Below are 23,146 nucleotides of genomic sequence, written 5' to 3' on the forward strand. Positions count from 1 at the left end.
AGTCAAATTTTGACTGCTCCTAAAAATGGCTGAATACGATGTAGAACACCTTGTAGAGATGTGTTATAGTACACAAAGTGGAAATCAAGGCAAAAAAACCCACCAAAAACACAAAAATTTAGCATGTCAAAAAAATGGACAGCAAGGCAATAGTATAGTATGTCGAAAAAAGTCAAATTTTGACTGCTCCTAAAAATGGCTGAAAATGATGTAGAATAGCTTCTACAGACATAATATAGTACACAAAGTGGGAATAAAGGCAAAAAAACACCAAAAACCTGAAAATTTAGCATGTCAAAAAAATGGACAGCAAGGCAATAGTATAGTATGTCGAAAAAAGTCAACTTTTGACTGCTCCTAAAAATGGCTGAAAACGATGTAGAACACCTTGGAGAGATGCGTTATAGTACACAAAGTGGGAATAAGGCAAAAAAATACCGAAAACATGAAAATTTAGCATGTCAAAAAAAATGGACTGCAAGGCAATAGTATAGTATGTCGAAAAAAGTCAAATTTTGACTGCTCCTAAAAATGGCTGAAAATGATGTAGAATAGCTTCTACAGACGTAATATAGTACACAAAGTGGGAATTAAGGCAAAAAAACCCCACCAAAAACCCAAAAATTTAGCATGTCAAAAAAATGGACAGCAAGGCAATAGTATAGTATGTCGAAAAAAGTCAAATTTTGACTGCTCCTAAAAATGGCTGAAAACAATGTAGAACACCTTGGAGAGATGCGTTATAGTACACAAAGTGGGAATTAAGGCAAAAAAACACCAAAAACATGAAAATTTAGCATGTCAAAAAAATGGACAGCAAGGCAATAGTATAGTATGTCGAAAAAAGTCAAATTTTGACTGCTCCTAAAAATGGCTGAAAACGATGTGGAACACCTTTTAGAGATGCGTTGTCGTACACAAAGTGGGAATTAAGGCAAAAAAACCCACCAAAAACATGAAAATTTAGCATGTCAAAAAAATGGACAGCAAGGCAATAGCATAGTATGTCGAAAAAAGTCAACTTTTGACTGCTCCTAAAAATGGCTGAAAACTATGTAGAACACCTTGGAGAGATGCGTTATAGTACACAAAGTGGGAATTAAGGCAAAAAAATACCGAAAACATGAAAATTTAGCATGTCACAAAAAATGGACTGCAAGGCAATAGTATAGTATGTCGAAAAAAGTCAAATTTTGACTGCTCCTAAAAATGGCTGAAAATGATGTAGAATAGCTTCTACAGACGTAATATAGTACACAAAGTGGGAATTAAGGCAAAAAAACCCCACCAAAAACCCAAAAATTTAGCATGTCAAAAAAATGGACAGCAAGGCAATAGTATAGTATGTCGAAAAAAGTCAAATTTTGACTGCTCCTAAAAATGGCTGAAAACGATGTAGAACACCTTGGAGAGATGCGTTATAGTACACAAAGTGGGAATTAAGGCAAAAAAACCCACCAAAAACATGAAAATTTAGCATGTCAAAAAAATGGACAGCAAGGCAATAGTATAGTATGTCGAAAAAAGTCAAATTTTGACTGCTCCTAAAAATGGCTGAAAACGATGTAGAACACCTTGGAGAGATGCGTTATAGTACACAAAGTGGGAATTAAGGCAAAAAAACACCAAAAACATGAAAATTTGGCATGTCAAAAAAATGGACAGCAAGGCAATAGTATAGTATGTCGAAAAAAGTCAAATTTTGACTGCTCCTAAAAATGGCTGAAAACGATGTGGAACACCTCTTAGAGATGCGTTGTCGTACACAAAGTGGGAATTAAGGCAAAAAAACACCAAAAATATGAAAATTTAGCATGTCAAAAAATGGATAGCAAGGCAATAGTATAGTATGTTGAAAAAAGTCAACTTTTGACTGCTCCTAAAAATGGCTGAAAATGATGTAGAATAGCTTGTAGAGATGCGTTATATTACACAAAGTGGGATTTAAGGCAAATGACACACCAAAAACCTGAAAATTTAGCATGTCAAAAAAATGGACAGCAAGGCAATAGTATAGTATGTCGAAAAAAGTCAAATTTTGACTGCTCCTAAAAATGGCTGAAAACGATGTAGAATAGCTTGCAGAGATGCGTTATAGTACATAAAGTGGGAATTAAGGCAAAAAAAGACCAAAAACCCCAAAATGTAGCATGTCAAAAAAATGGACAGCAAGGCAATAGTATAGTATGTCGAAAAAAGTCAAATTTTTACTGCCCCTAAACATGGATGAAAACCACCTAAAATAGCTTGGAGAGACAAGTTATAGCACATTAAGTGGGAATTAAGGACAAAAAATGCCAGAAACACCATAAAATAGCATGTCAACAGTTCTCAGAATGTTAATTAAAATAAAGTAAAAAAGTCATAGTTTCAGAGGACAAATGTCTAATGTTTCCTACTTTCAAATTGGCAGGTAATAACTTGAGATGTATGAGCCAAGTTAAGTATCTTGGGCATCTCATTACAGATCAGTTGAAGGATGACCAAGACATTTACAGGCAATGCCGTTCTCTATATGCTCAAGCAAACAGTTTGCTTCGCAAGTTTGGTGCATGTACAGATAGAGTGAAGGTGGCTTTGTTCAGAGCACACTGCACTCCTCTCTATACTGCCCACTTGTGGTCTAATTACAGCAAAGCAAGCCTGCGTAAAATTCAGGTAGCTTTCAATGATGCTTTGAGAATTCTGTTGAGGACACCATGTTGGTGTAGCGCCAGCGAGATGTTCGTGTCTGCAGGTCTTAATACACTGCAAGCCTCGTTGAGAAATTTGATGTATAAATTTATAGGTCGGCTGAACAACAGAGAATTGTATAATCATGGCATTGACAAGCATCAAATTGAGCACTACACGCTATATGTCCAGGATATGGAAGCATTGGTATAGTAGTCTCCTCTGTGGTCATTGACTTTTTTAATTGTTTTTAAGTGATCTGTACATATTGCATTGGGGATATGTTGTTTTGGTATAGTAGTCTCTTCTGAGGTCATTAGCTTTTTACTTGTTTTTTTTTTTTTCTTCTTTTTTAAGCGATCTTATTGCATTGTGAATATGTTGTGTATGGTACTTCTATGTGTCTTTTATATCTTTTGTATGTATTGTCTTGCTCTTATCTGGACCATTGAGTCTGTAATAAAGTTTATTATTATTATTATTATTATTTATAGTATGTTGGCATTAAAATGTCATAATATATTATGTTATAAAATGATACAAAGTCATGGTATACTATGTCAAAAAATGCCATAGTATAATGTGCCGAAATACTGTAAATCATGGCATAGTATGTCCATCCAAGTCATAAAAACATATTTATGTATTCAAAATATAAAGAATGCCGGGGGGTAATAAAAACAACAGAGAAATGAGCAGGTTATGTCTGCTGTAGCAGAATGTAACTAAGTAAATTTGCTCTAGTACTGTACTTCAGTACAAATTTGAGGTATTTTATTTGTGTATGTCATTGTATGGCACTTTCTCCTTCTTGTTTACTGCATGCATAATTATTGTAACTTTTAATGCACTACATTTGTCTGACAGGTTTTGTACAATCAAAGTATAAAAAGGTGAAAATTTGGTATATACAGATGTGTTGATGTTGAATATTGGCTGGAGAATATATGTGATAAACTGAAGAATGAAGTATTCCTACATGTACTGAAGCTAAATAAAGTCTTTAAAATCTCTTGTAAAGATGCATGGTTCTCACAGGACAGCTATGCCACAAACACATGATCTTAAATAATACGAGACATACACATTAATGCAGCAGGAATATTCATCCAAAACATCAAATAGCAAAAAAATAAAATAAAATAAACTGCACAATGACTTCTACATTTAGAAGGCTACTGGCTGTACTGGCCTTGCTGTCAATGTCTCCTCACTTACTGTGCTGCTTATTGTACTGCTTACTGTTTTTGCAATAAGTGCAAAATCCTCCTCTGTGGTACCCAGCAAATGTCACTGCTTTCCCCCACCACACACACACGCACACACACACGAAACTGTTCACAACAATGTCAACAATACAACCAATACAATCTATGTAGACTAATAAATTGCACTAAAAGCAAGACGAAAAATAAGTATTTTTGATTTTGGGGTGAACTGTCCCTTTAATCTACTGCATGTATGCAGACTGCACACCACTAGTATATTTTCAATCCTTGTCTTCTTAAGCAAAAACATCAGCCTATATTTATCATCGTGACTGGTCATTGTGTAAGACAGTGATTGCTGAAAAATCTTACCAGATGCATTAGCAAGGCTGGTTGCTGTGGCAACAGCAGCAGTGGTGTGTTTGCCATTCTGGGTAACAGGACGAACAGGAAGTTGATGCAAACCAAGGGCCAGGTTTCGACCATCGCCGCCCTGCACCGCACTGTCCACAGTCTGGATCACTCGCTCTCTGCTCAGCTGGGCTTCTGATAGAAACACAAACCCAATTCAAACATGTAAAAGCAAAACCAACTAAATGCTTGTGGAAGCATATAATACTCTGCCAAAAAATAAACTTGAAGATAAAGAACATTTATCAGAAAATCTGCTTAAATTTTTTTGTTTTGTCATTTATTGTGTCATCCAAATTGTCGGCCTACATAGACATAAAGTGGGGACACATTTGACACAGATGAACATAACGTTATATAAAGGTTTTTTTACAAGATACACTTTACTTTAACTCATGTAGTTATTTATATGACTACTTTTACTTCTATTTGTAGAAACAATACAAAGTAACAATACCTTTTACTTGAGTACCATTTGTTTTGTTTGTTTGTGTTTGTTTAAACTATCTGCAACAGTCCAGACTTTGAGAAAGCCCGGCTTAGATCTATTTTTGATAGTTATAATGCAAAGTGTAATATATACTAAACTAACAGGCATCCAAACTGTCAGTTTGCTGTGGCCCCTTCAGAGTTCAATCATGCATTTCAAAGAAACAAAAAACAAACCAACATCCTAAAACCTTTGAATAATTCAAAATGAACATGTGAATGCTTGAATGTAGCCAAACGTCTAACACACCGCAAATAAAATGTGTGGGAGCTGAAAGCAAATATGCTGTTTTGAATATCTCCACAATATTGCAGAAAATAGAAAAGACATATGACAACCCCACAATAGCTTTAAATAGTTAAAACAGAAGATGATCTCACCAACTTACGTAATTATCAGGTATTAATGCATCACCATAATACATACAAACAGAGCACTTCTCATGGCTGTACCTCTGAGCTCACTGTTGCCCTCTGCTCCTCCAACAGAGGGAGCACTGTACCCATTCGGATGGCTGGAAGTTAGAGGGGTGCTGGTGACCACCCGCACCATGGTGACAGAGGACTGAGTCGGGTTCTGGAGCATGTGGATGGGCTGGACTTGGCCGCCACCTCCTGGCACTAAAGCAAGGGCTTTCCCTGGGCCTGAGGGATGAGGGGGTGCAGCCATGATGACATGCTGACCACTGACTGGAGAGCCTACACAGAGACAGACGCAAACAAGAGTTTAGCTGTTTGGTAGTGTACCTGAAAGCCTTTGTGCGTGTCTTGAATGTATTCTGTGTGGGCTCACCTGGGGCACTCTGAGAGTACCTATACTCAGGTACAGATGCCAGTTTGTTAGCCAGCTGTTCATGGTGGTCATGGGAGATAGGGGAGCCCTCTCTGCTCAGACATTCAGGAGTCTGCAGCCCGCTGGATGGAGGAGAAAGGAGTCCCTGGTGTGTCGGGGATGCAGGAGCACTCCTGGGAAAGAAGCAACAAAGGGGAAAAGAACAAAAGGACAGAGACCAAAAAAAAATCAGTAAATACATCAAGAGGCCTTTACTAACACACAGAGCTCCTTCACTGCCAGTGCCTTCTGCTGAATATATTAACCTAGAAAGGAGACTTACTTTGTTCTATCCAATCAAATGATAGCACGGAGCAGAAGCAGAGAGAGGGGAGAAAGGGTTAACAAAGTCAAAACAGAAGCAGCATGAGTTTGAGTGTGACCGACAGTCTGTGTGTGTGTGTGTGTGTGTGTGTGTGTGTGTGTGTGTGTGTGTGTGTGTGTGTGTGTGTGTGTGTGCGTGCATGTACGCCCATGCAGCTGAAGGCCACAGGTGACCCACTTACCTAGAAGAGAGGGGTCCGAATGGTGTTCTGAAGCAAGCCACCCCTCTTTGTCGTCTTTTCCTGAAGGCCTGCTCCACCAACTTGCTCTCAGAAGCAGAATCCACACGCCAGAAACTCCCTTTGCCAGGCTCGTCCTGAGAGCGTGCCACTTTCAGAAAGTAGCGGTTGAGAGACAGGTTGTGCCTGATTGAGTTCTGGAGGGATGCAAAGTAAATCCATATTTTGTCAGTTTCACACATCAAGGAATTTATCACATGGTCAACGACTGTCAAAAGAACAAATGTTGTCAGGACACAATTTCTTTCTTTTACTCTGAAATTGTTGAAAGTAGCTGTAGCTATATGACTGTTAGTTTTTTTTTTCAGGCCCAACCCACAGGAGTAGTTTTTAGCCGGAGAATCATTAAAAACTTGGAATTTCACAGAAAATATATATATTTGTCTAATATTAAAAATTCATTAGAAGCTTAAGTAAACTATTTGTGCATTGGTTAACCACAATAATTGTGCACTTTTTGAGAAAAGCATAACATTTCTAACAATGTTAGGGCATGCCATAGTGTTTATTTTTAGATGTAGGTGAAACTTGTGGCGGGGGCTGTTTCATACAAATTTTGTAGGGGGTGCTACTGAGCCATTTTTAAAGATTTGGCACTGAGACACCTAAAATATACATTTTTTTCACCAGACCTTATAAGTGTGCAAAATTTCTGGAGTTTTTGAGCATTCTTAGGGCCTCAAAAAACGAAATTTACTTTTAGGAAGAAAAAGAAAAAGAATTCCTTGAATTCCGTTAGGGCCTTCGTGACCACCTGCAGTTGTTGCTCGGGCCCTAAAAATTCCTTCAGTTTCAAGAGGGCCTTCACTGACCAACCTGCAGTTGGTGCTCGGGCCCTAACTAGATGACAGCATGCATTGGTACCAACCATGTCATGCCATCTTGTCCAGAAGGGAGCTTAATGATGCTGCAAATTTGCGCTAAATTTTGGCCAGGGGAGAGGTTAGAGCAAGACATGAGGTGCTTCAGATAATCAGATTTTTAAACACCCTCACCATGGGTGTGGATGAGGGATTCACTTTGGAAAACTTTGTCTTCCTGCCTGAAATTCCCAGTGGCTGGACTGCTACCATACAATGTGCCACCTGCTGCTCAGTTGAACATTCACATGCACTCACACATTTAGGGTTCAGCATCTCGCCCAAGGATACTTTGACTTGAGGACTGGAGGAGCTGGGATCCAAAACCACCAATATTTTGATAAGTGTAATATTTAACCGACTGGATGCCAAAAAGTGATCATTTGCCAGAAACTGATTGCCGTCCACAGGAGCGTGCACAGCCTGTTACAGCTGTATCGCTCAGTATACAGCGTCTTCAGCTGCTCTCACATGGATCAAACAGTTGTAAATACACATAACTTTATGTCCGTGGTAAATGCATAGGTATGTCTTTGTTAAACTTTAATGTTTCTTGAAACCCAATTTTCACATGTTTGCAATATATAGTTTGATCAGGCATTACATTTATGTGATTATAGACAATATTGTTGTTCCCGTTGTTTGTATTTGTTTAATATTTCTAAAATCTTGTTTACATTTGGAAAGTAGTCTATCATACTTCACATATGGGTAATGTGAAAATAAAGGTATTATCTGCTATTATCCTTATGAGCCTGCATTATATTACCTGCTCTGTGCCCGAGGTTATAACCATTCCAGTCCTTTTTACCTCCATTTACCTGTTGAACTACCTTTGAAGAGCCAATACAACACATAAAAACCTGCAAAAAATGATTGCAGCTCCTATCTTGTCACTACAAGGTTGCCTAAAAATGACTTGATTTCATTCACAGTCATATATTTGACGGATTAAAGCACGGCCAGTCCTTTTTTACCTGCTGGCCGGTTCTGGTGTCCTTACAGAGATTGCAGTTTCGTGCTATCTTGGTTCCGTTCTCCTTTTGGCTTGAGAAGTTTGCTGAGACAAGGCTGCAGCTCCTGCTGAGAGCTAAGGCGTGGAAGGGGGAAGGGTAGCACAGGTCCTCCAGACCTGCAACCTTCCGCAGAGGAGGTTTGGGGGCGAGAGCCAGAAGAATTGCAGATGCTTCTCTTCTTGGCTCTGTGACATCCTGGGGGGTCACATTGGTGAACCAATCATGCCTGAGGATGGATCCGTGGGAGAATCTAACACTTAGGTTTCAGAACATGAGGAACTCCGGGACGTTGAATTAAAATGGCTGTTCTTTGTTTAAGGACACAAAGAAGTCAACAGTTGCCATTTTGAAGAAGGAACTCACAGGAAATGTGACACATGTCCAGCGTCAAGTGTCCAAATGAACAAATCATATGTGGAGTTCCCAGGTTCCCACATCTATAAACGTGTAAATGTCATGCCTGATCAAACCATATATCGCAATCATGCGAAATTGGGTTTCAAGAAACATCAAAGTTTCACAAAGACATACCTATGATCTTACCACAGACATGAAGTTATATGTTTTTACATGCTACGTTTGATCCATGTGAGAGCAGCTGAAGACGTGAATACTGGGCAATACAGCTTTGACAGGCTGCGCGCGCTCCCGTGGACGGCAATCAGTTTCTGGCAGACAATCACTTTTTGACATGACACCAGCGAGATGCAATGACACGCTGTCCTAAACCAACCCTAAAACCCTAAAACACTGATCCATTAATTGATTAATCAGGCAGTAATTTGCCTCACATCTTTACATCAGCAGCACATGTGACTTCTGTACATCTCTTGACCTACACTGTCAGATGGACCGCACCATTTCACAGTGCAGGTTTGGTGCATCAGATGAAAAGTTAAAATGTGTTTTATTTCAAAATATATATACATACATATATCATGTGAATTCATAAATTATATTATCAGTGACATAAGTCAGTAACCATAGACCTTTAATGCCCCCCCCAGCCTTTTATGGGGCCCTCCTTGGCCTTGAGGTAGGGCCATCTGACCCCCCTAACGGCGAGCCTGGTAGTTGCCTCTGCCACTTTTGTATAAATGTGAATGGGTGAATATGGCATATAGTGTAAAGTGGGAGTGTACAGATGGCTAGAAAGTCCATAAAAATTATCATCATTATCAATATAGTATTAAAAATAGACTAGCATAAGGGGTCTGTTCTGTTAATTCTTTGGTATTACTATCCCTATAGTGTAAAAATGGAAGCAAAGTTTCACAATACTTCATTTGTCCAATCTAGTTCCCAAACTAAAACCAATGTATTAGCAAAAGACTGTACAAAATGTGATGGGTTTTTTTTAACATATTTTGGCCTTGACATAAATGCTTTTTCTTGAATTCTGGTGATCTGAGTGTCACCAAATGAACAGGCATCCCCAAATCAGTTGGAAATGGCATCTCAATTGTTTTTCTACACTGTTTGGTTCTAAAATTAAGCATGTTTGAACATCAGATGGCGAGGACTGGCGGTCTTCTTGGATTTGACCTCTCACAGTTCCCAGAGGTCAAATCTGAATCTGAAATCCCTCCACATCAGAAAATAACACTATGATATGTCCTAACTATGTAAGAAATGCCATGCTTTTCTCAAAAAGTGCACAATTTTCACAATTTTGGGAGCTTATCTGCTGTACTATAGCCTTTTAGTATGGTGACACACATTTGTGACACACTGGGTGTTCATAAATTGCCACTGGAATATACCGTTTGGTTCAGAGCACAACAATCTTGGAGCAGCAGAGCACCAAGTGTAGTAAAAATGAAACTCAACAGTTGGTTCATTTTTTCTTTCATTCATTCATTCATTTGACCACCTAAAAAAAGAGAAAATAGGCAATAACCCAACCAGATCTGAGATCAGGTGGAAGTTGAGAAATTACGGTCTGGCCTGAACGTGGCAGGGAGGATCATAGATTTAAACCTCTGCATCATACAAACATAATCCTCTGTTTATTAATGAGCTAACCTTTCCAAACTGTGAAGGCTGTCACAGAAAACCATCAAAAGCCATTAACATTCAGTTCAAGACAGAAAAATCCTACCTGCCAGCCCTTGTCTGCAGTGCGATAGTAGGGGTAGTGTTTGGTGATGTGGGCGTAGATTCCACTGAGAGTCAGCTGTTTGTCCGGGGCAGAAGAGATGGCCTGGACGATCAGCTGTGCATAGGAATAAGGTGGCTTGGACTCGTCCTGGAAAAATGAGACAAAAGTATTAACATCAACATATTCTCAAGCACATATTGTGCATGCTTTGAAAGTTAAAAACAATTCTTTAAAGCCTCCTGCAGCCTGTGTGATCGTAGCAATCTTATAAGTTTAGTGCAAGCTACACTGTGCGACATAAATAAACTTGGGTATGACATCAGGACCTATGCAGACTGTATAATGACAAAGTCTACTGAATCGCAGGCTACAACATATGTCCATCGACTTCAATACACAACAACAAAATATCATCAGCATACGTCATCCATCAACAGCGCTGTAGTGGTAAGAGAAAAATGAAAACAAACATGAATCGAGCCCTTGCTATGGTGACATTTCTGTGTGTCAAAAGTCTGAAGAAGAGAGGAAGTAGGAGAATGTGGTCATGGCTGGGGAAAAGAGGCCAATTTTAGGCATGCCAATTTGCATCGAGAACATGAAGTTTTCATTTGCATCTACTAGCATTTAGCAGTGTCGCGCTGATCATTGTGTCATTTCATACACCATATGTATTTGTTTTGGTGAGCAAATGTAGTTTGTAACAGCAGTCACACAGTGAGATGGTCATCCCAAATTTCTGACACGAGGCTGTCTTTGATCACAACTCTGTGACAATGGCCATCATTTTACCTCTCTCACTGTGCGACATAGAACCACCATTTTTGTACCACGACCAAAGATATTGCCACTTTTCTTTCACATTGGTCCTCTTTTGTCTGGGACAGACCAAAATTGCATACCAGGGTTAAGGCAATGAACTAATTTTGATGTTACTGGGTCTTCACCTTGGGGCTGTCTCCTCCAGCCGACTCCCCCCGCTGCTCACTTCCTCCACCTCTCTGCTCGGCAATGCTTCGTCTCTGCTCAGAAACAGCTTTAGCTGCATATTCAGCTGCTAACTGGAGGTCAGAGGTCACATTGCGTCCATAGCGATACCCTGATGATCCTGCCCCTCGTGGACTAGCCGGACAGGAGTTAGGAACACTGGAGAAGAGAGGGAACAGTCTGTGTAAATGGCTTAAAGTGAAGGTTTAGGGCAGAGTATAAAATGAATTTAATCCCCTTCTTAATTAATGATCTGATGACTAAACAGCTTTATGGTATTATTTAGCAGCTTCTCCTCGGACAACAGGTCCACAGAGTCTCACTGGGGTAGACCTTCGGAAAAATCTATGAACATAAACATTCACTAGGAGAGGATAACCTCATAAGAGTCAAGATAAACTCTGTTCCATTCTGGCAGATGTAAAAAAAAGTTTAAAACAATTATAGATCATCAAAATTTTATCATTTTAGCATATAAGTAACAAATTTTAATACAACAGCAAAATTTCTCTTATACACACAAGAACTGCATTCGGAAAAATGATTAGAGCTCAGAGGCAGAGTGTTCTAAGCACATAAAGTGATCGTAAAACACACAACAATGAGCAAAAATACTCAAAAGTCTGTTAATTATTAACTAGGTTTTATCTGGTGCTGTTGAGAGACAAAACACAAGGAAAACCCAGCAACTTACACAACATACACCTGCTTCTGTTAGTACAGTAAACACTGGTTTCTGGGAGAGTCAGTGTGCTTTGATTTGCTTTTGGCAACAGAGAGCCACAGATACAGAGATAGTAACAAACACACATACACATATACACACACACGTACACACACACACACACACAGAGGGAGAGAGAGAATACGTTTGTATTTTTTGGCTGGTGAAACTAGGCTGCAGCCAGAAACTTCTAATGTTGCTCAGGGACATCTTAAGTATTAAAACATAATTGTATCTGTAAATCTACATCCTTTAACTTCATTAAAAGTTATGTGTGCCTCCATGAGGGAGAATGGGTTTGTCTTCAATTTTCTCTGACGCTGTTTCAACAACCATTTCACGTGTGCACTAGGGCCAGCAGTGCAATTGTGAACGCTGGCAGGGGCAGAAGAATGTTATTGTATACAGTTCATTTAAGTTGCCAAACAGGAAAAGTGACTATTACCACCCTTTGAAAAGACAATGTTGCCGTTTAAGAGGGAGCACATGCTTTTACCAATACTCTTCCATTGTATGACCTGCATGTGGATACTGTTAAAGAGGGTGGCACAACAATCTGCCCGAAAAAGGCCACAGTGAAAGTGGTGCAGAGATGTATGAGCAAGCGTCTTTACTCTGTGTGTGTGTTGTGTGTGTCCACGTGCGAGAGAACAGGAGCTGCGGGCTGAGTGTGTGTGTGTGCAAGAGTGTGTGTGTGCGTGTGTGTGTGTGTGGGGTGGGGGGGGTGGGGGGCTCTGAAAAGGAAACCACGAATGGATGGAAAAACGGCCCACAGGCAAAACAATCTGCCCAATAGCCAATCACGCGGCTCAAAGCTGCAGCCATTCCATATAAGGCAGGCACACACAAGCTGACATTGGTGGGGAAGTGTGATGTAGGAGGTGACACAGGCCACCAGAGGGAGCACTCTGCAACGCTGCAAGCCGCACATGCTGGATACATTTATAGGGCAGTGATTTTCAAACTTGTGCTATCACAGCTCATTTGAGTGCAGCTTTTGCATCGCAACAGAAGCACTACAGCAGCCAACGAGTAAATGAGCTGATGTGAATAAACATGTTAAGACCAAAAACAAGGAGAGAAGGTAAATTGCTGGTATGGTCTGACAGACCTAAAACATTTACTATATAATCTATCATATGACAAGCAAAGACACAGCTGAGTTATAGTGTTTTGTTTTTTTTTAAAAAAGGTTTTTGGTCCAGGAGGTGAATGTCCCTACCATCACTGCTACTGTTGTGGTCTGTTCTTTCAACCTCCTTTTTAAACTGGGCCACCTAAACAGGGATCCACTGCTCAACTCAAGCATGATACAGTCAAAAACACAATGCTGCTGATTTTGTTGCCTCCATTTGACTCATTTATACTCACTTCAAATAAATTTCAACAAAACATTCTCAAGTCTAAGTGTGACATAAAAGACTGTACTGATGACATGTTTCTCACATGATTGCAGCAGAAAAAAACAAGACTCAGTGCAATCCCTTCTTCTGTCATAGCTGATCATCATCTGATTAATCCCAATTTTAAAAAAGAATTGCTTGGAATATTAATTTGACATTAATTCATTCATCAATACAACGTATTACATTGCTGCAAAAATTTAGATAGTGAGAATATAATTTCCAGTCACAAAAAAGGCTCTAACAGCTCCCCATTTTAAACTCACAACCTTCTACCTGCAAAAGGCAAACAGACAAACAGTTACAGTAAGTGTTAAATGAAAAATACTGATGTATTATTTATAGTGCAAATCTTTATGAACCGCATGACTGAATTAGTACTGGGACATCAACAAATAACTATTTTCATAACTGCTTAATCTGCCAATTATTTTGTAAGTTAATCACTTATACTCTATGTATAAAAAGGCAAAGAAGGTGATGTCATCAGACTGTAAGTTCCTTATAACATGAGAAAAGAAAATCAGCAAAACCTCAAATTGAAGAAGGGAGTGTTTGGAGATTATGCCTATGAAGTTACGAATGTTCAAACTTTTGCAAATAATTGTTTTTGTCCGTAGACTAATCAAATTATTAACTTTTTTATTTAAACACACAACTGGAGATTCAATCAAAACATACGCTGAAGCTCAGTGAGCTTAGCAGCCACAAACAATGAAATTAAAAGTTTGGGGGATTTTTTCAAGCAAGAAATATCTTCTAAATATTTTACAATAACAATATTTTCAAAAAACGTGACCCTTCCTGCCAAATCTGAAAAATCTGCTTTGCATTTACAAAGTATACATGCTGCATTTGAATTAATTATTGTAGGCTATACCTATTGGCAGGGTCTCAACTACGCACCCGCCACTTGCCAAAAGCAGGTCAACTGTTGGCAGTGGCAGGTAAAATCATCAGGCCTTCCACCACTTCGGTGGAAAATTCACAGAAAGGTACCTTTAGTACGTGGCAGAGAAACCTATTCATTTTAACTCACAGTCAAAATTTACAGAATCCATACCAACAACCATCAGTTATGAAACTTTGCAACCGTGAATATTTTTTTGATTTATTTGTTGGCTGAGGCTAAATAGTTTCCATAAAAATTTAAATGTTTTGACAATAGTGCTTATTTTTGCACATAGATGTGGTATATTAAGGACCCTGTCTGTTTGTGTGTAATTACGTCTCCTTACCTGATTGTGCCTGTGGGCGAGGGCAGCGGAGAGCCAAATGTTCTGATGTGCTCTTCATGCTGCTGCATTGTGGGAATGCTGATTTTGAGGGGAGAAATGTGGGGCAGAAGCGGGCGAGCGGGAAGCGAGGGCTGCTCCCTCTCTCTGTGCTCCTCAGGCTCCATGAGTGACATGAACTGGATCTTGATAACCGTACTGGGAAAACGAAACACACACCTGAAAAGCAGGACGGCAGGAGGGAGAGTTGGTTGAGGCCACAGGACAGAAGAAAAGAGAAACAGAGACAAAGTCTGATTAGTTCATTCTTTGCTAAACAAAACTCAACAGCTAAGCATGATAACATTACTCTGTAGTGGCTGTTCTGGAGCTTTTAATCATATCACATGATCTTCCACAGTAGATGCGAGTTTGCTCATCTGAAAAAAAAAAAAAACTGTTCCTGTCTACCTCCTCTCAGTCGCACCTTACCTGTGAACTCTATGTTCCTTTATTACTGTAAAATTGTACATACAGACATATTTTATTCTTATTGTATTTTTGTCTATAACAGTCACACACGCCACACAACATACATACACACAACATACACACAAACATACACACACATACAAACATACACACACACACATCTTACAATACACACACACGCACAGACAAACATACACACCACATGCACACACACACACGCCACACGGACTTTCAAGCTGTGAAATTGTTTTTAAGCACAATTACCTCCTTTACATGCACCTTATTATTATTATATTATTATTATACTTTATTCACCTATATACTGTATATACACAAATATTTAAATTATCTTTATTTTGATTTCTATTTTTTCTCTCCTTCTTACTTTCATCTTGACCTTATTACTTGTCATGCTGCTCTGTGTGCCTTGAATTGCCCCCTGGGGACAAATTTGAATTTGAATTTGAATTTGACACAGAAATATATGTGTTAAAATTTAAATTTTTGTTTCGTTTACTTTTGCTTGTCTTACAGTGTTTATAAACATTTTAATTTACAATGTCATGCTACAGCTGCTGTTTCAAACATCACAAATGAACTTGAAAAATGTCAGTGTTATATGTTTGAAGTAAGGCTGGTGTTACATGCCACTTTGTTTTGTATTTTTATTTGTCCTGACATGCTTCACCTGTGTGTGTGTGTGTGTGTGTGTGTGTGTGTGTGTGTGTGTGTGTGTGTGTGTGTGTGTGTGTGCGTGCGCGTGCGCGTGCGCGTGCGCGTCTTTGGTTCAGGTGCAGATCACTACTGATCAGTGCCTGATTGTACTGATTAAGAGGAGTTGTGGGCTGAGGCCAGAGGCCATATCAGTGGCTACATGCCCTGCTCATTTCTCTCTCTGACTCCCTGCAACCAAGACCCTTTTTGTTGTTGTTGTGTTTGGAATCATTTTTATTTGACCTTTTGTAAATGTTTTCTTTTTGCATCCAACCCTGTGTGTGTCTCCTTCTATGTTGCAGGATTTGAGCTAGTCCTAACATAATGGGGTCTTGTCCAAACCTTTGTTGCTGTGGTGAGTAGGGGTGTAACCATCCATCCATCTGCTTTGATATATCTATTAAATGAGCAACAATCACGTAACATTGATGCAAAGTGTAAACGTCTGTCAATATCAACCTTTCACAGGCGCACCCTTATTTTGAAATTCTGCGTCACCGTCACACAGCTTCCGGCAGATGATGATGTCATGACGAGCATCCAAGAGAAAGATGATGAGGATAACGCTGTTTACTTGGGGTCAACAGACAGCACATGTCATATGTAAACAATTGCCATTCTGAGGAAACACGACGTACCTGCCAGACAGAATAAGCCAGTTTTAATTATTTCCAAATTTGTATATGTTGTTTATATTTTTAATTTTTTTGGCAAAAGCAAAGAATGGGGTGGCAGCTTCTCCTGTAACCAACTATGTAAAATAAGCATATATCAGCCCTTATCAATTGCAGGCCCCTAAATCGAACTGAATCGAAATCATACTGTGGTAGACTTTGTAATATCGGGAAATATCGTATCGTTGTTCAAAGTATCAATGTAATATCAAATCGTGCTGAAATCAGTGATTTACACCCCTAGTGGTGAGTGTACATGTTTTTGCACCTAGACCGTTGTTTATGTTTTGTTGGTTTGTTAGTGGGTTCATGCTGGTGTTGCCACATAAGGCAGGTCCTTTTTAGAGCTCGCCTGGTCAAGTAAGCCTGCGGGTGTTGGAGTGACCTTCGCCACTTTTCTGTTTTTGTGCAATGAACCCTGGGGTGGCCCAATGGCGTGCCCAGGGAAGCTGACAAAGACTAGGTGAGGTTTTCTTTGGTGGCTCTGCAGTTTTAAGGTAGGAGGGTACCAGGTGACTTCTAGGTTAAGTTAGTTAAACCTGTCAGTGTTTAACCTAGTGGTAGCATGTGGTGGCACTAGCTGACCTGCTTTCACACAACGCATTCTATTTGGGTTGTGGGAGTTAGGGCGATTTTCTTTTGTTATGCACAGAGATTTTTGCTAGACTGTAGTTGTGTTGGTGCTCATGCAGTCGTTTTGTCTGTGTGAGCCTTTTGCTTGTGTGGTCACATGCTTTTTGCTGGGACTGCATTTGTGTGTGCTACTTTCTTCCCAGTGGGGTAGAACTGGTAGTGGTTAGTGCTTTGGTTGCACTGTTTCCAGTGGGTGTGACAGTATTTCTGAGGCTATTTCTGTACTGTGTGGCCTGAAATAGTCATGAAGTTACTGCTATTGTTATCAGCCTTGTGTTTTTTGTGAGCTTTGATTGCTTACTTTTGGCTCTGTGTGGGCCTATGGTGGTGTTAATTGTGCAGTTGTTTGCTAACACTTTGGTTCTTTGTGGCAGTGATATCTTGTGGTGTGCTGAATTTGTAGCTTATGGACAGCGCTATGCTTGTAGCACCTGCTGTGTGGTGGTGGTAATTTGTGTTGCGCTGTTTGCTGCAACTTCGTTCATAAGTTCCCCAGAGAGAGCTTATTTTGTGTCATGCCTGGTAGGACTTTGTTGCAGCTGTTTGCTGTAAAGTCTTTGATCTACATCAAGTCATCCTGGGACATTGACTATAAAGTTTGATTTGCAGGGGTTTAGTTAAGCTCCTGTCACAGAGCAGCTTTTTTGTTGCACTAAAGTGCAGCTCATGTTCATAGAGGAGCATTTCCACATTGAAATTGCTCCAGCCTCTCTGAAGAAGGTGGCACTGAGAAACAAGATAGCCTCTGTGCTCCTTGAGTAGGGACTGCTGCCCAAAGAGTCCAGCCAGTCTGAAGAGGTGAAGTTGCACTCTCAGAGAACTCGAGAGAACTGGAACTGTAGTTCAAAATAAAACAACTTGAGATTGAGGCAAAGGACAGAGAGGAGGTGAGGAAACTGGAGATGGAGAGGTTGTGGTTGATGCATGAGGAGAAAATTAAGGACTTGGAGTTAAGGTCAGCATCTGAATCTGACTCCGTTATTCCCTATGCTGCTACTTCTCATACACCCCGTCTTCCCTCCTCGTTTTTATGTTAATAAGAACATAAATTTGGTTGCTCCTTTCTCCGAGAAGGATGAGGAGATATACTTTTCACATTCTGAGCGTGTAGCCACCACTTTGGCATGGCCTAAAGATTTTGGACATTGTTTTTACAGTGCGTACTGATGGGTAAAGCTCGGAAGGTTTATTCCTCACTGATGCTACACCAAAGCTCTGATTATAAGGTTGTTAAAGTGGCCTACGCATGCCTATGAGTTGGTCCCAGAGGCCTACAGGCAGCGTTTCAGAGTTTGCCGCAAGAGTGAAAAACAGACTTTTGTGGAATTTTCCAGGGAGAAAGAAATCATGTTTAACCAATGGTGTGTGTCTAAAAAAGTTGAGACCAAAGAGCACCTCCAACAGTTGATTCTTTTGGGGGGGTTCAGAAATTGTGTCCCTCAGGTGATTTCCACTTACTTAAGTGAGCAGAGAGTGTCTACAGTGGTGGAGGCAGCTGTGCTTGCTGATGAATATGTCTTGGCTTATAAAGTGGTTTTTAGTGAAAAATCTCATGAGACCAAGAGCTCTGCTTCCAATCGCACTCCTTGTTCTAACACCAGCAACAATGGTTCTATCTATGTTGTCGCTAACAAGTCTGCCAACTCTGGTCACGGATACTCCGAAAGAGTTTGTTTCTTTTGCAAAAAGCCTGGTCACCTAATTTCTGATTGCCATGCTCTCAGTTAAACGCAGAATGCTAATAAACCTGTTGGGTTGATAGCTTCAGTGTCGCCTGAGTTGCCTATCTTAAAACATTGTAAAAAAAAACAATTTTTTGTCCCTTCTGGTTATTGTGCACAGATACTGAGTTTAGCACATGACAGCGTTTTGTCTGGTCACCTAGGGATAATTAAAACCAATCATCGCATATTGAAGCAGTTCTTCTGGACTGGCCTGAAAGGTGTTGTGTCTAAGAATCGCCGCTCTTGTCATGTTTGTCAGCTGGTTGGAAAACCAAACCAAGTGCTCCCTCTAGCTCCGCTCCATCCTATACCTGAGATAAGTCAGCTGTTTGAGAGACTCTTGACTGTGTTGGCCCGTTGCCCAAGTCAAAATCTGGTCATCGGTATCTCATTACTTTGATGTGTGCTGCAACTCGTTATCCTGAGGGCATGCCATTACGCTCTCTCAAAGACAAAGTGGTAGTGAAGGAATTGGTGAAGATTTGGTTTGCCAAAAGTCATTCAAACAGACCAAGGTAACAATTTTATGTCCAAAATGTTTGCCCAGGTGTTGAATGTGTATGTGTGTGTCTGTGAAGCATTACACCTCCAGTGCCCACTATCCAGAAAGCCAGGGGGCATTGAGATACTTAAGACTATGTTGTGTACTTTTTGTCTTAACACAGGCAAGGAATGGGATGAGGGCATACCCCTCCTGCTTTTTGCCATCAGAGAAACTGTTCAAGAGTCATTGATTTCAGTCCTGCAGAGCTGGTGTTTGGTCACACGGTTCAAGGCCCATTGAAATTGTTGTGTGAGCAGATGATTGGAGCTTATTCTACTGCCCAAAATGTGCTGGACTATGCCAGCTCCTTTAGAGCACGTCTTCACTGTCCTTGTGAGATGGCAAATGAGGCACTCGCAATCTCCCAATGTAAAATGAAAGCTCACTATGATAAGCATGCGGTCCAAAGAGGTTTTCAACCTGAGGACGCTGTGCTGTTTTTTCTTCCTGTCCCTGGTTCTGTACTGCAAGCTAGGTTTGCAGGTCTCTATGTGGTTGAGAGAGAGTGAGACAGATTATGTCATTCGCACTCCTGATAAAAGACGTAAAACCCGTGTGTTATGTGAATATGCTGAAGCCATATGTTGCCAGGTCTGGTGACTCGGTAAACTCCACCTCTGCTAAAGCTGCCTGTTGCACTGGCCTCAGTGTTGACTCCCTACTCTCCTCAGGAGGATGACTTGGTGATTCAAGATGCCCCAGTTCTGTGTGCATGACTGCAAAATTCCGAAGTGCTAAGTGATCTGGAGGCTTATCTGTCTCATCTGTCGGGGTCCCATAAAAGTGATGTTATGGGGTTGATTGAAAATCATTGTGCACTTTTCTCAGATGTCCCTACTATAACCAGAGTGTTGCAGCATAACACTGATGTTGGTGACTGTCATCCTGGTTAGCAGCATGCTTACTGTATGAATCCAACAAAAAGAGCACAAATGCAGAAAGAGGTTGAGTATTTGCAAAAGCATGGTCTTGCTGTCCCTAGTTCCATCTCCTGGAGCTCTCCATGCTTGTTAGTGCCAAAGTCTGATGGAACACCACGCCTCTGTACTGACTCTAGGCAAGTGAACGGCTTTACCAAATCAGACTCCTTCCCTCTTCCTCGTGTTGAAGACTGCATAGACAGGGTTGGAGCTGCCTGCTATGTCACAAAGCTAGACTTGCTTAAGGGTTACTGGCAAGGGCCCTTGAGCGCCTGAGCATCTGAGATCTCCGTCTTTGTAACTCCAGACAGTTTCATGCAGTACACAGTCATGGCATTTGGGATGTGTTATGCTCCAGCCACCTTTCAACCCCTGATGCGGAAGGTGCTGTCTGGAATGAAGAACTGCGAAGCATATCTTCATAATGCAATGGTCTATTCCACTGATTGGAAATCTCTCATTGAAACCCTGTCCTCTGTATTCCAATGTTTGCAAGAGTTCACCTTGAACCTTGCAAAGTGTGACTTTGCCAAGGCTACCATCATCTACCTCTGCAAAGTCAGGGTCAAGTGCGGCCTGTAGACACCAAGGTAGCAGCCATTTCTTTGTTCCCTGTTCCCACAACTAAGAGAGTGCTTTGTTGATTTCTCGGCCTAGCTGGCTACTATCAAGCGTTTTGCCGTAACTTTGCCTTTGTTGCGTCCCCTTTGACGGACCTCCTCAGTTCCAGTAAGAGCTTGGTCTGCGATGGGAAATGTGAACATGCTTTTGAGACTGAGAAAGGTCTTCTTTGTAGCTCTCCAGTGCTGCTGGTTCCCAACTTCAATGTGCCATTCAAGTTTGAGGTTGATGCGAGTGCTACCAGAGCTGGTGCTGTACTGCTGTAAGAGGATTCTTTTGGCATTGACCACCCAGTCTGCTATTCTCTAAGAAGTTCTCTGCAACACGGAGTAAGTACAGCACCATTGAGATCACTAGTGATCAGTGCCTGATTGTACTGATTGAGAGCAGCTGTGGGCTATGGGCGAGCCTATATCACTGGCTGCATGCCCTGCTCATTTCTCTCTCCGACTCCCTGCAACCAAGACACCTTTTTTGTTGTGTTAGGTATCATTTTTATTTGACCTTTTGTAAATAAATGTATTCTTTTTGCATCCAACCCAGTTTCAAAGTCAAAGTGAAAGTCATCTTTATTGTCAATTCTGGCATGTTTGTTAGATTTACAGAAACTAAGGTTGTGCTACTCTCTATGCCCATAGTGCAAATAGTAAAAGGACAAAAGGAGAATAGAGAAACAAAGAGAAAAGCTATATATATATATATATATATATATTTATAAAATTAAATAATTGGGCAATAAAAAGAAAGAAAGTGCTATGTGTGTCTCCTATGTTGCAGCATTTGAGCCAGTCGTAACAGCTGGGCAGTATATCAATACTATAACACTGTGATATGAGACTGGATATAGTCTCAGATTTTGGATATCATAGTATCATAAGTGTTTTACATTAAGTCGTAGTGTAGTTAGTCATTATATCTACATTACAAGTGATTTGAGAAATTTCATTGTGTAAAGCAGCAATTGAAAAATTGTAGCAATTAAAGCCCAACCAAAACTGGATTTTTTGGGCTGACGCTGATCCTGACATTGGGGGGTTAAAAAAAGAAAAATAGAAATATCAGCTGATACTATTTATTATGAATTATGCAATGCAATTATCCCTCAATTGTGGTTATGAAATACCTTTGACAAAGATAATGTAAATGAGGCAGGATATTTTATAGTTTGAATATAAACTTTGCAAAAGAAAAATTAGATCAGTGTACTGAAACAGTAAACTTTTTGCTGCAGTATGTTGTGTTAAAAATCAACGGTTCATATTGTGCATATTGAACAACATATATAAGCGGATACCAATACATCTGTGATGGGCCAATATTGGCTGATAAAATCAGCTGACCAATATGTACCAGTCGGGCTCTAGCTGCAATATCGATACCAAGGTATTTGGTTAAAAATATTGTGGTATCTGTTTTTTTCCATGTCGCCCAGCTCTACTTTCAAGTTACACATAGCAGGTAACAAATTTGCCACAAGTGACTAAAGGCTCATCCGTTATTTAGAAATAATAAATCATATCACAAAGTAATGACACTCTTTCCTTAAATATAGGGGTTTGTTTCTGACATAAACAATATCTTAAGCCAACACCCTTCTAGGACAAGAAACTAGGCTGGCTTAACACAACACCCAATAGCATTTATTTCCTCTTCTTTTTGCAGGTCTGGACAACTGTCTCAATAAAAGCAAGGATCACTCAAAACTTAAGTTAGTTCAAGCCTAAAACAAAGCTCCTGAAAATAATTATGTGTGTAAAGGATTCAGTAAAGGTATTACAGTGGAACTTTATTGACTAATGCTTCCTTGCAGGTTCAGGCAGCAAGGTTGTATATTCACTATAGTTTAGTCTTTGTGACTGCAACCACCCTATCTGCCAGAAAATGATGATTGTATCTTTGAGCAAGAAACTGAATCCTTGCTAATTCTAGGGGTGCTGAGCTCTAGCTCCTGTGGAGATGAACAAATGGAAGAAAGATATATCCACACAGGACCACAAATGTGTTGTAAGCCGTTTCAGACAGTTGAACCAGTCTACGTGTTCTGTCGTTTCTCTATAATTTGTCTTTTGAAAAATTGCAGCTGTCAGTCCAATATTGGACCCATATGCAGTCTGCTCACAGCTGTCTCTGCCTAAAGCAGGTCATCCTCAACAACTGACTGTCCATACAAGAGGAGCACTGGTAACAGAGGATATAGACATGTGGCAACTCTGAGGGGCTTTAGGGCTCCACAGCTGAGATGGAAGAGACTGCACATACAACAACTTTTGCTTATTTCCTTCACCACTCCCAGCTGTGCGCAAAGAGAAAGTCACTGTTCAAAAAACTCACATGACAATCTGA

The 23,146-nt window shown here is 40.3% G+C and overlaps 1 protein-coding gene across 1 annotated transcript in view; it reads right to left on the reverse strand.

The window, feature by feature from the left end:
• Positions 1-23,146, reverse strand: part of foxk1 (forkhead box K1) — a 60,206-nt gene that overhangs the window by 31,635 nt on the left and 5,425 nt on the right. The window contains exons 2-8 of the mRNA XM_042484573.2: positions 14,506-14,721; positions 11,101-11,299; positions 10,154-10,300; positions 6,120-6,313; positions 5,575-5,747; positions 5,235-5,480; positions 4,254-4,427 (exon numbers count right to left, since the gene is read on the reverse strand). Coding sequence (XP_042340507.1) covers positions 4,254-4,427; positions 5,235-5,480; positions 5,575-5,747; positions 6,120-6,313; positions 10,154-10,300; positions 11,101-11,299; positions 14,506-14,721 — 1,349 coding nt within the window. The remainder of the gene's footprint in view (positions 1-4,253; positions 4,428-5,234; positions 5,481-5,574; positions 5,748-6,119; positions 6,314-10,153; positions 10,301-11,100; positions 11,300-14,505; positions 14,722-23,146) is intronic.

This window comes from Plectropomus leopardus, chromosome 3, assembly GCF_026936395.1.
Source record: "Plectropomus leopardus strain MGB_pleo_1.0 chromosome 3, ASM2693639v1, whole genome shotgun sequence".
NCBI classification, from domain to species: domain Eukaryota; kingdom Metazoa; phylum Chordata; class Actinopteri; order Perciformes; family Serranidae; genus Plectropomus; species Plectropomus leopardus.